The following is a 16,142-nucleotide window of genomic DNA, read 5'->3' on the forward strand; positions in this document are numbered from 1 at the left end:
CCTTTGGGTTAGGGTTTTGATTAAGAGGTGGGGAAAGTTAATTAAGGTCCTCAAAGGCTGCAAGGTGAGCTTTCACAGACTTTGGCACACCTCCTTGGTCTTATTTTTGGGATCCGGGTGAGGTGAAGGGATGGTTGTGCCTGCTGTGCAAGTGAGACGCCAGCTTCTCACACCCGGTGATGGAGGGGCAGGGCCCCTGCCGCTGGAGCAGCGCCCGGCCCCACTGTACCTGTGCTCAGGCCTGCGCCGTCCTCTCCACACTGTGAGGCCAGGACTGCAGGGCGTGAAGGGAGAAGGGGCCATCCACTGGGCTGTAGGTGTTTTTTCTTCTGGTTTCCTAACTTGCAGCATTAACTTCTCGTGGAAAGAATCAGTGCAGCGTCTGGAACAAGGCCTGGACTCTGGACCAAGCTCCTGTCCCCTGCCTTCTCTCTGGGCCTCAGGGTCCCTTCTATGAAACGAGAGGCCTAACCTTCATTCCTGTAGAAGGTTCTGTGCGAAGCAGGGAAAGCAGACACAGGAGAATCACTGCTCTTAAACTGGAACAACAGTTTATTGAGATGTTTCTGTTGGAGAAGGCATTTTGTTCCGCTGACTCTGGCTTTTCTGACTCAGAAGGTCCCTTGGGCCCCCCCACCCTTCCCATGAGACAGTCATGTTTCTGCCCAGTCAGCTGAGGGCCTCAGGGTAACTGTGGGGTGCCCCTCCAGGTCACCCCCACTCTGCTTGCCCATCCCCTAGAACTGTGACGTGCCTTGTCCACAGCAGACATTCCCACTGAAGGGTCACAAAGATGGCTTGGCCTCATCTCTAATTCAGTCAACTGAGACCCAAAGAAAGGAGCGCCAGGGCTCCCCCTCACTGCTTGCTGAATTTAAGTACCTGTAATGCTTAGAGGAGACAAGATAGACGACACAACCTCTACCCTGGATGCAGAATATTAAATACGGCTCTGCTTATATAAATTAACTGTACAAGCTTATCACAAAGATTATCCCAGCAACTGACATTAGTAAGCAATTTGGGATCAAAATCCAAAGCGAAAAGAACACAAAGAACACCCATGTAGTACGATGTTTTAAGTATAGTTAAGGGGATGCGAGTGCCTGAAGTCCTGGGCACCCTAGCACAGTGGGAGCCACCCTTGGCCCTGGGCTCTGCCCAGCCCGCGGGAGCTGGGTCAGAGGGCCAGTCCGTGTGTAACTTGTTTCCCCGGGCTGGGTGCCCCGTGGCCAGATGGATGGTCCCCTGAACATGCTGGTGCCCCTCCCAGAAGTAGCCACATGGAGTCTAGAAGCTGAGCAGCTCTGGAGAAGGGATCCTAGAGAGGCAGTAAGTGGTTCCTTGGCTCCTTCAATGAAGAAGAAAAGCATTTGTTAAGAGGGAAAGGTTTACCTGGCTTGACGCTTTGTCCCTTCAGCCCCGGAGCAGTTGCTCAGGTCAGGGGGGGATGCCCATTGACGGTTAGCATCCAGTGAGCAGAGAACCTGCCTGTCAAGCAGCCTTAAAAATCAAGCATGTTTCTTATTCCAGGAGCTTCTGCTTTTCGTTTAAAACCCTGCCTGCTCCTCGGTCCTGGCCGAGGCCTGCTTATTCCTACCTGTTGGGTGTAGGAACACCCTCTGCACTGCCTTCGCTTGCACGTGTCCTGTGACCAGTACCATCGAGATGCGTCCTCTCCCCTCGAACCCAGAAGGGACCCGACTTGAGGGTATCAGGTTCTAACCCCACCCTGCCCTCCACCTTACCTGGCAGCCCTTCAACTGACTAAAACACAGGGATTGGGCCGCTCTGGTCTTGTCGGGCCACTGTGGACGCCAGCCTGTGGAGTTCAGACCCTTCTCTGTGCGAGGTCCGGGGTGTGATCCCAGCTGGCCGTAGCCTGACCCCAAACTTAACCTCCCTATCATTCGTCAGCGTACAACATACTTAGATTTCTTTCGTCTTAAAGACCTGTGCAACCTCTCCGCCCCTGCCCTCTCCCTGAACCCAGGCACGGCTCTCTAGACGCCCATTTCACATCTCCCCTGCGTGGGCATCTCCCACTTAACAGGCCTGCCCGCAAAACCTGCCCCCTGCAGCCTCCTGGATCTCAGTTGCAGAAAGTGACGTCCTCTCATCACTCAGGCACAAACTTGTAGGCCTCTTCAGCTCCCCTCTGACTCGCCCCCAGCACCCAGCATGTGAGTGGACCCCACTGATGCCACAGATCACTCCGGATCTGCCTCCACCACCGCCTCCCTAGATTCTTGCCTGGTCTCCCTGACCCAACTCCGCCCCCTGTGTCCGTGTCTCTGCTCGGCAGCCAGTGAGCCTTTAGAAACATCAGGTCACTCTTCTGCTCCCGACCTCCCCGTGCTGCACACATCCCCCATCTCAGAAAACACAGGTGCTGGCCCTGCCCACCTCCTGCCGCGCCCCCATCATTCCGCCCGCACCCCCTGGGTCGTCAGACCCCCACTCCTGCCAGGCAGCCTTTGTTGGTCTCCCTGTCTGGGTGTCCTCTCCCAGAGGGGTGGGGAGGGGAGCTCTGAAAGGCTCCCTGCTGCCCTGCCCCGCTTAAATTGCAGCACCGTGCCCACCCCACATTCCTCCCTGCCTCTTCCCACCACCTAATGTGCCGTATTCCTTTTCTGTTCTCTTATCTTCCGGCTGGTTCTGTTTTCTCTCTCCCACCAGAACATGTGTTCTAAGCGGACAGGGAGTTGTGTGCATTCTGTTTATTACTGTGTCCCCAGCACCTGAGGCCGGCTTGCCTCTGGAAGGCGCCCGCTAACCACTGGGTCAGTCAGTGAATGGTGGGCTCTGCGCGTTGGACTTGAACTTCTGCAGCTGATCCTGTTGCTGGTTCTCGAACGGCCCAGGCCTGCCACCCACTGAGAGGGTTGCTGTGCCCCCAGATCGGGACTTCGGGCAGCCTTCCAGGGTGGCAGGGCCTGGGCTCCAGTGTCTGAGTGCTCACTCTTAAGTGTGGCCTCGGGCAGGTGGCTCATCTCCACTCTGAGCCTTTGGGGCACTAAGAGATGGTGTATGTGAGCTCTTGGCACCGTCACCTCCCAGTCCTGCACACACCCCTGAGTCCAGCACAGGCGAGCCTTCCTGGGTCATACTTCCTGTGCAGGGTCTCATCTGAGATGCAGGTCCCACTAGCTCCATATTGCAAGCGAGAAAATAGGTCCCAGGAGGTTAAGTCACTTGCCTAAGGTTGCAGAAACACCTCTTCACCCCATCCACGACCTACCAGCCTGCCCTGCCTGACACCCCCTCGGCCTGAGACTCTGTGCCTGCCGTGAATCTGTCACCTCACCACACCAGCCGCAGGAGTGGGGGCTGCTCGGGAACCCCACGGAACCACCCCTTTTCAGCACCCAGGGGTGCTGCCCCACCAAGGCTCCTCCAGCCCCAGCTTTTCCCTTGAAACGTGGCCCACCGCCCTGGACCATACCTTCCTCCAGATCTTCCTTAGGCTTTTGTGACCGCCACGTCTCCATTCACATAATCAGGCTCCCCACTGTCCTCATCCGGGCTTCCTGCCAGGGAGGGAGGTGCTTCCCTCAGGACTGGCTCTGCAGATCAGTGGGCAGACGGTCAGGTGGCTCACACGGACACACATCCACCCCTGTTTCCCCAGACACCACAAAGCAGCCCGCAAGAAAGGCTACACTGGATGATGTGTCCTGTCCCACTCTCTGGGATTTGCCAGAGATTTGTCTGGCTCTGGAAGCAGGGCAAGTGCAACTCCACCCGTGCAGCTGGGCAGGCAGCCGGCTAGGAGGCCCCGGTGCTGCTGGAGGGGTCCCTGGCACAGTTCGAGCCTCGGTAGTCATTGATGGAATCAGCTGAATGACTGCAGGGGAGCCCACCCAGCCTTGCCCTCCCACACCAGATCCCGAAGTTCCCCTTCCTCCCCCTCATCCTGCCTGTCCATCCCACGCCAGGCCCCTCTGAGTCCTGAAGGTGACCACTCCGGAGCACCTGGACTCTGGCCACATACCCACGACTCTCCTGGACTCCCGCCACTGCCGGATGGATGCTGAGTTCTGATAGTCCTCAGACCCCTCGTCGTCTGCAGGGAGAACACCGTGAGAGGGGCTGGCCGAGGGGCAGCCACCGGGGCCAGTCCTCAGGCCAGTGAAGCGCCATGGCTTCCCCTCCAGAGGGTCAGCCTGCGTCCTCATGCTGGCCGAGGTGGAGGGGGATCTCCTGAGTGTCTTCCCGCTGAACCCGGGGCTGATGGAGCCTCCTCTTGGGACACAAGGTCTGAGATTGGTGAAGTGTGCAGGTGGGGCTTGTGGAGGAGGCCTGCCTCCCTGCCCAGCTCCAGCGCGAGCAGCCTCACCTGATTCGGTTTTATTTTGCTTACAGATGAGCACATTCTCATAGGAGTTGGTGTCATCGTCATCTGCAGAGAGAGGGGAAAGGGCACGGGATGCTGGTGGGCCCTGCCCCGCAGGCCTGGCACTTCCTTCCTCCCTCTGTCCTGCCAAGGCCCCAGCCCTCTGGGTCCCCAGGGCCTGAAACATTCTCCTGAACAAACTTCTTCTTGGGCGCTGGCCTGGCTCCAGCAGCCTTCACCTTGGTCTCCGCCTCGGTCTTCCAAGGTCACCCCCCAATGCACTGGGTGAAGGAGACTGGGGACAGGGCTGTAATCAGGCCCAAGATGGATAAGTGGAGGAGGGAGGCCCGTTTCTATTGGCCAAAGAAGGGCAGGGAGAGCTGCCAGGGCCAAAGAGAGACAGGAACCAGGCTTAAGGTCATCTGGAGACAGGACCCTTCAGGCAGGAGGGCAGGCTGAGAGAGAGGATCCTTGCCCAGAGGCCTCGGTTAGTTGTGGCGTATCAGAGCCTGGTACCCCGACACCGCCACAAGGGGGAACTGAACTGTAAACACCTCCCCACCCAGCAGCCATCTGTGTCAAAGAGATTCTGAGCAGTGAGGGCCCCTCCCCGATTTAGAAGTGGCAAGCGGGAGAGGAGGACCCCCTTCCCACCCTAGTCCGGCCGAGGCCAGAGCCCAGGCCTGTGTCCTCAGCAGGCACTGCCCACCCTCGGTTCTCAGTTTCTCTTTCTGTAAAGCAAAGGTGTTAAAGATTCCAGCATCCTCAGAGCCTACAGGGCTCAGCGTCAGCAGCAAGGCTGGCCCGTGCAGGGCATTCCTCCGAGGTCCCACCAGTGTCCAGCCTTGAGCAGGGCCTGGCTGACAAGCAGCCCAGCCTGCCCCCTGGCCTCAGCTCCCCCTCTGGTGCCCCCACCCCTGGCACATCCCTTCCCTCCTCTGCACCTGGGCTCCTGCCTGCAGTGCCAGCCTCCTCAGCTCCCCCACTCCTCCATCCATCCAGACCCAGGCCCAGCCTCCTCCACCTCCTCCTAACAACTTCTGGACCCAGGGATGTGGCTTCTGAAGCTAAGCTCCTCCCTCTCCCCATCCTTGTCCTCTGCCTCACCTTCCAGGGGCTTCTGGAGCTGCCCGCGGCTGTAGTAGTCCATGGTGATGGGGTCTCTGGCAAGAAAACACAGACACAGCACCAAGTGCTGGGCAGGCCCTTGTTGGGGTGGGCCTTCATGAGGAGGCAGGGAGGCCATGGCTGCTCCAGCCATAGGTCCCCAAGAGCCCATGGGGGCTTGGCCAGGGTCTCCCCCAATCCCCCCATCCTGCTTCCCCGGGCCCCTGAACCACCCTGGGCTGAGGGAGTGGCGGCCTGGCTCTAGCCACCTCACCATGTGACCTTAGGCAAGTCGCCTCCTGCCCCGGGGCTAAGTTTGCCCAGCTGTGAGAGGAAGCGGCATCCTGGAGGCCCTTCCTCTGTGGGGTTCCATGGAATTTTTCTGACTAGGTGAACCAGGACGAGACAGCCCCTCTCAGAGCAGGGCTGTGTCCCTGTCCCCACAAAGTCATGGTCATCTGAGGGGAAACAGTGTGACAGAGAGCCTGCCTGGGCCAGCGGGTTCCAGGGCAGGAAGCCATTCTCACATAAGGAAGCTGAGGGCAGGGGCGGGCGAGGACAGGGAGGAGGTGGCCAGGGCCCGGAGAAGGCCGCTCACATGTAGGCTGCATCTGATCTGTGTCTGCTTCCTGCAAAAGGAGGAGGTGAGAATTAGGCCTGAGCTGGGGCTGTGGGCCCCCACCGTGGCCCCCTCTTCCACGGAGCCCACCTACCTTTGCTGAAGTTCTGGTACCTGGGGGAAGAAGGATCTGGAAGAAAGGCCAGGCCCATTGGCTCATTGCCAGTTCCCCAGCCCCCACCCCTTCCCAGCTCAGCCAACCAAGGAAGCCAGGTGTTTCCAGTCTTCACACCTTTTCACCTGCTCTCCGTCCCCTCCCCATCTAGGCCAGCCCCATCAGGCCTCCCAGCCCAGCTCATGTGTCTCTCCTCTGGGGAGGCCTCCCTTGCACCTCACCTCCCGCCAGGCTTCACCTGTCTCTGTCCCACCTCGCCCCGCCCCAGCCCTGTGTCACTCACCCTCGAGGCTGGGGGAGAACCGCAGCAGCTTGTCCTTCCTGCAAGGGGCGGGGGGGGGGCTGAGGAGGTGCCGCTGGGGAGAGACCCCAGGCTTTCTGGGAGTCTGGAGGCCACAGCCCCACAGCACCCCTCTGGGGCCCTCAGAATCAGAACTGGGGCTCTGAGGTCCGAGGAAGGAACAAGGTCTCGGCCTGGGCTCAGCGAGGTGGGGACCCCCAAGGCCCTTCTCATCACATCCGGGGGGCTGGGACCCCTCTGGGCCTGGGATAGGAGGCTCATTCCTACCTTGCTGACTCCACGCCAGAGGATGTGCCCACCGGTGTCCCTGGCCAGGCCTCCCTGACCACTGCAAAGGACGAGGGGATGTTGGCTGGGCCCCAGGTCTGCTGGCCAGCACGATCCCCTCACCCCAGCATCCCACAAGCTTGGGCCTGGCCCCCAGCCTCAGAACAACAGGGATGGAACACCCTCAATCCCAAGTCCGGCCCTGGACCCTTCTGTCGGGGGACTCACAGGTGTAGGTCCGGGCCACTGCAAAGCTCTGCTGATTCTCTTGCCTGGAAACACAAGAAGCTGTGCTGAGCCAGGGCCTGGCCTCCCGCAGCACCAGGGACAGAGAGACAGGAGAAATGGACAGACAGGGATGAGGGACAGACCAGGGCGAGAATGAGGAGTGGCTGCTGGCCCGCCAGGGCCAGATCCAGGGCTTCCCAATGCCCCCTTTTCTAGACTGCTCCCCTGCCCATCAGTGCCCACCCTTCTCACATGGCCCTGGGCTGGAGCCAGCTGCCAGACAGACCTATGCCCCCACCCAGCTTCCCCAGGACCCTAGAGATGGTCAGGAGGGTCTGTGGAAAGGACTAGGGCAGTGACTTCAATCAGGAGCGACAAAGAGGCTGCCCCACGACCTACCACCCAGGAGCGTTTAACATTCCTAAGAGAGCACGGCCCTCTTGAGATGTGGTGAGCAAATTCAAAGCTTAGCAAACACAGCTAGGTACCTAACCGTCACCCAGAGTCCCTTTCTTCCTTGGAAACAGAACCCTGATTTTTATTTACACAGCCACATGCCCATCTAAAAGACTACATTTTCCAATAAATGGGACTACATCGAACTAAAAACCTTCTGCACAGCAAAGGAAATCACTGACAAAACAAAAAGGCAACCTAATTAGAGAAGATATTTGAAAATGATATATCTGATAAGGGGTTAATATTCAAAATATATAAATAAGTCATTCAACTCAACAACCTGATTAAAAAATGGGCAGAGGAGCTGAATAGACAGATATTTTTCCAAAGAAGACACAGATGGCCAAACAGGCACATGAAAAGATGCTCAACATCACTAATTATTAGAGAAATGCAAATCAAAACCACCATGAAATATCACTTCACGCCTGTTAGAATGGCTGTTACCAACAAGGCACGAAATAGCACGTGTTGGTGAGGATGTGGAGAAAGGGAACTCTCGTGCACTGTTGGTGGGAATGTAAATTGGCGCAGCCGCTGTGGAATAGTATAGAGTCCTCAAAAAACTAAGAGCTGCCGTATGACCCAGCTATCCTACTTCTGAGTTTTTATCTAAAGACTATGAAATAACTAATTTGAAAAGGTATCTGCACCCAATGTCCATTGCAGCATTATTTACAATAGCCAAGATAGCGAAGCAACCTAAGTGTCCATCAAAGATGAATGGATAAAAAAGTACTCTTGGTACATTTCAATAAAATTGTTTGGAAAATTAAAAAAAAAAACAACAGATGAATGGATAAAGACGATGTCATATATATACACAACAGAATACTACTCAGCGATGAAAAGATGAAATCTTGCCATTTGCAACAACGTAGATGGAACTTGAGGGTATTATGCTAAGTGAAATAAGTCGGATGGAGAAAGAAAAAATCCATATGACTTCACTCATATGTGGAATATATTAAAAAAAAGAACAAACCAAACCAAAACAAACACATAGATACAGAGAACAGGGTAGTGGTTACTAGAGGGAATGGACGAGGGGAGGGAAAAATGGGTAAATGGGATCAACTGCAGTGGTGACAGATAGAAACTAGTTTTGATGGTGAGCAAACTGTGGGGTATACAGAAGTAGAAATATAATGTTGTACACATGAAGCATGCAGTGTTATAAACCAGTATTGCCTCGATTAAAAACAAAGGGCTATATATCCCAGCCTCCCTTGCACCTAAGTGTGACCACATATTTAAGCTCTGATTAATGAAATGCAAACCAAGGTTGTTGGGACTTTCAGAAAAGCTCCTTAAAGGAGACACTGCCAACTGGGGTGCACCCTTTTTGTCCTCCTTTGTTCTTACTACTGCCTGGAATGCAGAGATGAGGGCAGGAGCTCTAGCTGCCATTTTGGACCATGAAGTGCCCTTGAGAATGGAAGCCACCACTAAAGATAGTGGAGCAGATTAGCTAATCATTAAGGCAATTTGGGCTCCTCCCCTGGACCAGAACGGGGACCTGGCCCAGCCATCTAGGAGCTCCTGGAGGGCTGGGGGTCAGGGTGACCTGATTCAGGAAGGATGCCTTAAATCCACAGAAGAGAGCCAAGCATGGTTTCCCAGGGGAAGTGATGCAGGAGGTGGGCCTGGCACACACAGCAGTTGCTTCATGTAGGCTGGTAGGACTGAACACAACTGAGGCGGGGAGAATCCAAGTCTCCCCTCCCGCTTGCCCCTATCCAGGCCCAGTTTTCCCACCTCCCACATGACTAATGAGTTTTAACTTGTGGCTCTGACCATCTACAGTTCTAAGATTAATCAGGGGCCTGGAGTGGGAAGGAACTGAGGGAGGAGGGGAGAGGGGAGGTATTGAGGAACTTGCCTTGGGGCAGGGGTGTGGGGGGCACCAGGGGAGCCCAGCTCACCCCTAGTGGAGGTTGTGGGCTGATGATCCAGAGAACCAAGTGACCCTCAAAGCCTGGGAAGGTCCAGCCCTGGCCCCAAGGGTGGGCATGGATGGGAAAATTCTACTTTAAAATATCATTGTGGTTTTTCAGTTGCAAAAGGAAATGAGAAAGGGTGTGTGTTCAAGTTTGTATGTGAGTGCCTGCCCAGGCGTGCAAGCAAGTGTGAGAAGTGCACGCATGAACAAGTGCATGAGGAGACTGTGGATGTGAGTGGGTGTGCAGGCCTGTGCACACGTGAGCACACAGGTCTCAGAGCCTCTGCCACTCACTGTAGGACACACCACTGGCCACTGCCCTCCTGCCTGGTGGGTGTTCCTGGGTCAGCCCCCTGATCTGCAGTGCCCAGCACCGTGACCCTCCCCAGGCTCACAGAGCGGCCAGCCTGTCCCCAAGGTGCCTAGAACCCCATCCTGCCTGGGTCCTGCCACTCTGCCTGGGGTCAGTGACCCCGTTTCATCTCCACCCCCACCTCCTTGCTTCCAGCTCTTCTGTGGCTCCCCTTGGCCTCTTAGGACAAAGCACAAGGCCTCACCCCACATCCAAGGCCCTCCTTCCTCCACATTCAGCTCATCTCTTGCAAGACATGCTCACACCTGCCCCTTCATCCCCAAGACAGTGTCGACCCTGGCCCTAAGTCAGCGACTGCCCACACTCTGCCCTCTCCCTCTAGGATGTCCCCTTCTGCCTTCTTTTTCCCTTAAAATCCTTCAGTCAGGTCTTCTCTGATCCCCCAGGGAACACACCATACATTGTCCTCTGAGTTCCTTTAGCATTTTCCAGGGGAGATTCAGACACAGTACCCAGTCTCTGTCCCCTGCTCCCCCAAATCCCGCTGTACCAGGAGGGCAGGATTCCTCCGTCAACCCCCAGCCCTGGCACCGCAGGCTCCCCTGGGCTGGGGTCACAGTGGGGGTTTCTGGAGATGCTCCCGGGCTAGCTGGAGTATGGTATCCCCTATTCCTAAAACTCTCCCTGGCCAGGATAGGGCAGGGTCTGGGCAGCCTCGGGGCACCCCCTTTCTCTCCCCCAACCACTTAGGACCACTAGGGCCAGGCATGGAGGAGGTCTGAGTGAAGGGTGAGGGAGGCCCAAGGGGATGCCCATGCCCAGGGCACACAAAGTCAGCCACCTGGGGACACTGAGACACTCACAGTCTCCTCTGCTCATAGATTTTCTCGGGCCTCTTTGCACCTGCAAGAACAGGACCAGATTAGCAAGCATCCGGGGGCTGGAGTGGGAACTGAGATCCGAGGCCTCCCCCATCTTGTCTCCCTGTGCCCTGTGCAGGCCTCAGACCAGACATGGGAGCCAAGCTGCCAATCACGGGGGGCCACCTGACACTGGCGGGATTTGCTTACCAGTCATTTAAGAGACAAGGCAGACGCCACAGGCAGCTCAGCCTCCCCTCCCTTGTCCAGTGCAATCTGTCTGCCCCGGACTCACGCCGGTGACCTGGCCCCGTTGTCTTCAGAGGCAGTTCAGGGGCTGGCCTCCCGGGGTTTCACTTCTGCCTCTTGAGGCGTATCTGACTGCCCCTTCCGACTGCAGCCAGGTCTGGGCCTGAGAGGGTCTCTGGGTACCCCGACCTCTCCTCCCTGGCGCCCGTGACCCCCAGCCTTTACCTGGGCGGGAGCAGCGCGCGCACAGGCCGGCCGCCAGCCCCAGCAGCAGCAGCAGGGCCGCCCCTGGCCACAGCAGCTCCGTCTCCGCGCCCATGTCCGCTCCTGGCCACTCCTCCTGCAGGGCTGCAACATGGGGGCACCGTGAGCCAGAGTGGGGGGCTGCAGGGTCGCCCCCTCCAGGAACCCCAGGTTTCTGACCCCCACTGTCCCCTGACAGCCCCTCAGCTGAGCCCAGTCCCTCCCTCCAGGACTGGGCTGTGAGAGAACCAGCCCTGTTCTCCCATCTGACCCCAGACCCACAGCCCCCACACCCCAGGGCCATCATCAACACTGGGTAAGCGCTGGAGGGTTATGGAGACCTGTCAAATGGGGCCACGCGGTCGTGCACACTCCCACCCCGCCTTTGCTTAGTCCACCCAACTGCCATTTGAGGGAGAGGCTCAGGCTACTTCCCCCACAGAGACACGGAAGTTGGAGATCCCACAGCTGCTAAGGGGAGAGACAGGATTGGAACTTCGGCCTCCAGACTCTAACACCGGCTTGCCCACTGCATCCTGTTGCCTCCTGCAAACCCGACTTTGCTTCCCAAGCTCAGAGTCCAAAGCCTCTTCTGCACAGGAGCCCCAGCAGCTGCCACCCACCCGCCCATGGCCTCCTGGGGAAGCTGGAGGTGGGATTTCCACTCCTAAAACCCCCATCTGCCCGGATTCCTCCTGTCCTGGGCGCTGGGAGGAGGGAGGTCAGGAAAGCTTCTCAGAAGATATGGGCCTGAGAGCATGAGGGGGAGAAGGGCGCCTGGGCAGAGGGACCTTGGTGTCTGGGGATGGGATGTGCTGGGTAGTCAGGCCAAGAAGCTGCTTCTTGGTCAGCGGCTGGTCCCAGCCTCGGGGCCAAGCTGTGATCGCCAGGCCTCGATGAAGACCCAGGTAGCACACGACAGCCTGGTGAACGCAAGGCCCCCTGGAGGGACCTTCCAGGGAGAACCGCTTCAGCTATAAGGAGATTCAGCCCCCTCACAATGGCCAGGGACAGAGCTGAGGGCAGCAGGGGGTCCTGAGGGAGCCAGGCCCTGGGGCGGGCACGTGGAGCCCACGCTATGGAGTGTCCACTCCGTGCACACCTGTTCCTCCTGCCTTGGCCACCTGGGAGGAGGGAGGGCTGCTCCCCACTTCACAACTGGGAAGGCGAGGCTTGAGGAGAACTGAGCTTTGTACACCTATTTTGGTTGCCCCTAAGACCTGCACCGCATCCGGCTGTCCCCTCACTACTCCGAGCTTCCTGAATCCCTGTGGCAAAGATGACAAGGAATCCCTGTGCAGGGCTGAGCCTTGGTCAGGGGCCCCTCACTGAGAAATCACCTCTCCTTTCCCCAAACACCAAGTGAATCAGCAGGAACATGAGAATTCCCAGACCTCATGACCAGGCGGCCACCACACGAGGACAAAGGATGACCCAGTTACCCCAGGATGTTGTCCAGGGGATCTCTGCTCTCCCTCCTCTCAGACCCTGGGCACTGCCCTCCAAGCCTGCTCACCCTCGTCCCTCTCCAATCTGGCTCTACGCTGTGTGGCTGCCCTGGAGCCGGCTCCCTCCCGGGGCTCTGGCCATGGCCAAGTCCATCTCAGACTGTGCGAGGCTGGGAGCACCTGGTCTTGGAGGGGGCACGCCTACCTGTGCCTCAGAGTCTTTTGGTTTCAGTTTTCTCATCTATAAAATGGGGATCAACCCAGTGCCTTCCTCAAAGAGTTGTTGGAGGGGCAAACATGTCCAGCCTGGTCAGGGCTTCCAGGAAAGAAACCTGCAGAGGGTCTTACTTCCCGCTGGCTGGTTTGGATAGTTCCTACATGCTCCCACCCTTGACACCTTTGTCCTTTGGTCAAGACAGAGACTCTTTCTGCCCCCAGAGGAGATTCTGGTACAGACACAGGAGGGCTGCACGCATGCTCTCAAAAAAAGCCAGGATGAGGGTCCAGCTTTGGCCACCCCCAGGGTCTACTTAAGATCCCAAGAGCAAGTCCACACTCTTGTCTTGGCAGTCAAGGCCACAGGACCTGGGCTGCCCTCCCTACCCTGAGCATCAGAGGGCCCTCTTGCTCCCCAGGCCCTGCTGTTCCAGGATGAGGTGCCCCCAGCCCTGGTCCATCTCCACCAACTTGGCACTGGGTGAGAGAGGGGAGCATGAGAACACAAAGTCTGCCCCAGGAGTTGAACCCCAGCATCCCCAGCCTTCGGTTACCCCTGTTAAATAATGACACTCGACCCTCATGTGAGGCCCAGCACTGAGGTGATGCCTGTAAGGTGCCAGTGCAGGCTAGTGGGGCGAGCGTGGCTGTGACCACCATGACTTGCCATCGTCACAGTCCCTGCGGAATGGGAAGGGGCAGCTGCAGCCTGTCAGGGCCAGAGCTGCCTGGACGGCCTGCAGCGAACAGTGTGGGGCAACCCTACCTTTAAGCCCTCCCTGCCTGGTCTCCCAGACATGCAAGCCTGAGCCCCCCTCCATTGCCCCATGTGGGGTGTCGTGCTCGGGCCCAGGGTGGGGCTAGGATTTGAAGGACAGTGTGGCCATTGCCCTAGTTCCTCGGTTGTCACAGATACGCATAGCGTCACCTTGGAGACACCAGCTCCTTTCTTCCAAGGGAGGAGAGGGAGGCTCAGAGAGGTGAGCACTCTGCCCAAGGTCACACAGCAGCCAGTCACAGAGCCAGGAGCCACAAGCGGGCCAGACTGACTCCAAGGCCTATATTTCTTTCTTCCGTAAACACTTTCTTACATTGCGTTTTCAAGAATCACACAATATTTTTAAAAAGAGAAACCCATTTGAGGAAAACGCAGTGGCTGCCCCCTAGACTGAATGCACCTACCCTGTCTCCTCGCTTTCCTACCCAGGTCTGACAGCAGGCGGGGCAGGTGGGAGTGGGGGAGAGGAGCTGGGCCGCAGCAGAGGCAGGCCGGCAGCCCCAGGAGGGCCCCCAGGGGCCAGGCAGGGCTGGGGGAGGGGAGGGGAGGCCGCCACAGCCCGTGGCCTGCAGGCCAAAATAGCAGAAAGGGAAGTGGGCCGTTTTCAGATGAACAAGGTTGGCAACAAGCCAACGGCGGACAAGCTCTCGTCTCGGCTGGGCTGAGGGCGCCTCAGCCCCCAGCCTCTCACCCCAAAAGGCCTTGGAGACCGTCCTGCCCAGGCTCCCAGCCCTCCTCATGCAGTGGGTGGGGAAACTGAGGCCCACCAGGCCTGAAGGGCAGGCTATGGGGCGAGGGGTGAAGCCAAAGATTCCGGTCAGGGCCCTGGGAAGGCTTCACCCGCTGGGCTCTGCTCCATTTCCCCAAATAACCTTGGCGTTCAGATGAGGCTGACCCAGAGGCCTCTAGAGGAGGTTCTTAACACTCAGGTGGCTGGTGTAGGGGCCTGGGCAGCCCTTGTTCCGGGGCAGAGGTGATGGGTGGTAAAGGCCGGGGCCACCTGTTGCCAGAGCGGGGCACCAGGAGCACCCCAGGGCCTACCATTTCTCTGACTCCCCCAGCAGAGAGCAGGCGGCCAGGCAGGGGCTGGGTGGGGGCGGCTGGGACAGCTGCTTCCCCCTGGCCTGGGGTAGGACCCAGGCCTGTTTGTCTGTAGTGTCTCACCCATCTCCTGTAACCCTGTGGCAGGGATGTTACGGTCCCATTTTACAGACAAAGAAACCAAGTTTCATGGGCCCGGGCCCGCGGAGCCGCTGTCCTGGCCCCTCACCAGTCCCTGGAAGTGATGGGACTGCCCCGAGGCCTTCCCAGGGCTGTACAGGCTGGCCTGGGGAGGCTGGAGCCCCAGAAACAGCTGCCCTTCTAGTGCCGCAGGGTCTGGGGTGAAGGTTCCCTAACCAGGGGCACCAGGACAGGACTGGGACCCAGGGAGAGGGTTCCAGGCGTCCAGGCTTCTTCTCAGCCCACCCAGCGGGCAGCCAAGTGTTCCTGCTGGGCCAGCAGGGCCACTCCCACCCCCGTGGGGTGTCAGGGGAACAGCCTCAAGACCCCTGCCTTGGGGCCAGTCTCCAGGCACCCCTGGGAAAGGCTTACCTGAGAGCGGGGGGCTCCTCACTGCGGCCACCTCATCCTGAGCCCACACACCTGCCCGAGCCGATGCCAACGCCACAGACACTGGCGGGCAGCAGGCAAGGCAGAGGGCTTCCTGTCAGCCACTGAATCATCCCTCACATCCGCTGCTCTGCCGGACAGGCCCTGCGCTTAACAGACGGCGGCAGAGAGAGAGAGAGAGAGAGAGAGAGACTGAGACAGACAGGAACAGAGAGAACAGAAAGATGTGGACACACACACAAAACACACAGTAAATACACAGACACACACACACGTCTCATGGAGAGGAACACACACAGAGGGACAGGGAGAAAAAGAATGAAATGTGGGGGCTCCCATAGACACACACAGGCAGCGAAAGAGTAGGAAGGCCCAGAGAGATGCACACTAAAAACACACAGACACATAAATACACGTCCACACTGAAAACACAAAGGAAGAAAACCAGAAAGACACACACACAGGGAGAAAAAGATATATGTGCAGGAAGAGAATGAGAAATACAGACACACACAGAACACGACACCTGGGTGGACGAGCAGAGACAGTGGCAGATACACGCTGGGCCAGACATGACAAAGGGCCAGAGACAGAGCAGATGGACGCAGGAGGGGCAGCCTCTGGCATCAGAGGAAGTGGGACAGGGACCAGGCTGAAGGATAGAAGGGACAATCACGATTCCTCCAGTCCTGGGAGCCTCCTCATCCCCATTTTCCAGATAAGGCTCATGGAGGCATGGAGCCAGGCCTCGGTCAGGCACGGGGCAGGGTGAGCGCGGGGGCAGGGTGAGTGAGGCCCCGCTCTGACTACCTGCTGCTCGGGCACCAGTTCCCTCCCTGTTAGAGAGACGAGTGCCCCCATACCAAGTCTCCTCCAGCACCCCCTGTTACTGGTCACTACGTAACTTGCCTAAGGCCACCGAACTCTTAGTGGCACCCCACCTGCTAGGGACCCCAGGGAAGCCCCCAAGAGTCCCCAACACCCATCAGTCTGGCATCTCAGAACCCGGCTCCCCAGCTCTGGGGCCCCTATCTGCTGGGATGGGGTTTC

General features: G+C 58.0%; 1 protein-coding gene across 1 annotated transcript; it reads right to left on the reverse strand.

Annotated features, from left to right (window-relative positions):
• Positions 1–643: 643 nt before the first annotated feature.
• Positions 644–15,235, reverse strand: LAT2 (linker for activation of T cells family member 2). Its single transcript, XM_015236786.3, has 13 exons — positions 15,075–15,235; positions 11,022–11,144; positions 10,551–10,590; positions 6,974–7,017; positions 6,746–6,806; positions 6,461–6,498; positions 6,157–6,192; positions 6,042–6,072; positions 5,444–5,499; positions 4,340–4,402; positions 3,995–4,066; positions 3,446–3,566; positions 644–1,351 (listed from the first exon to the last, which is right to left on the reverse strand). Exons 2-12 carry the CDS (start codon positions 11,113–11,115, stop codon positions 3,463–3,465), a joined length of 639 nt encoding a protein of 212 aa, XP_015092272.3. The 5' UTR covers positions 11,116–11,144; positions 15,075–15,235; the 3' UTR covers positions 644–1,351; positions 3,446–3,462.
• Between the last annotated feature and the right edge of the window lie 907 nt (positions 15,236–16,142).

The sequence above is a fragment of the Vicugna pacos genome, chromosome 18, assembly GCF_048564905.1.
Source record: "Vicugna pacos chromosome 18, VicPac4, whole genome shotgun sequence".
NCBI lineage: Eukaryota > Metazoa > Chordata > Mammalia > Artiodactyla > Camelidae > Vicugna > Vicugna pacos.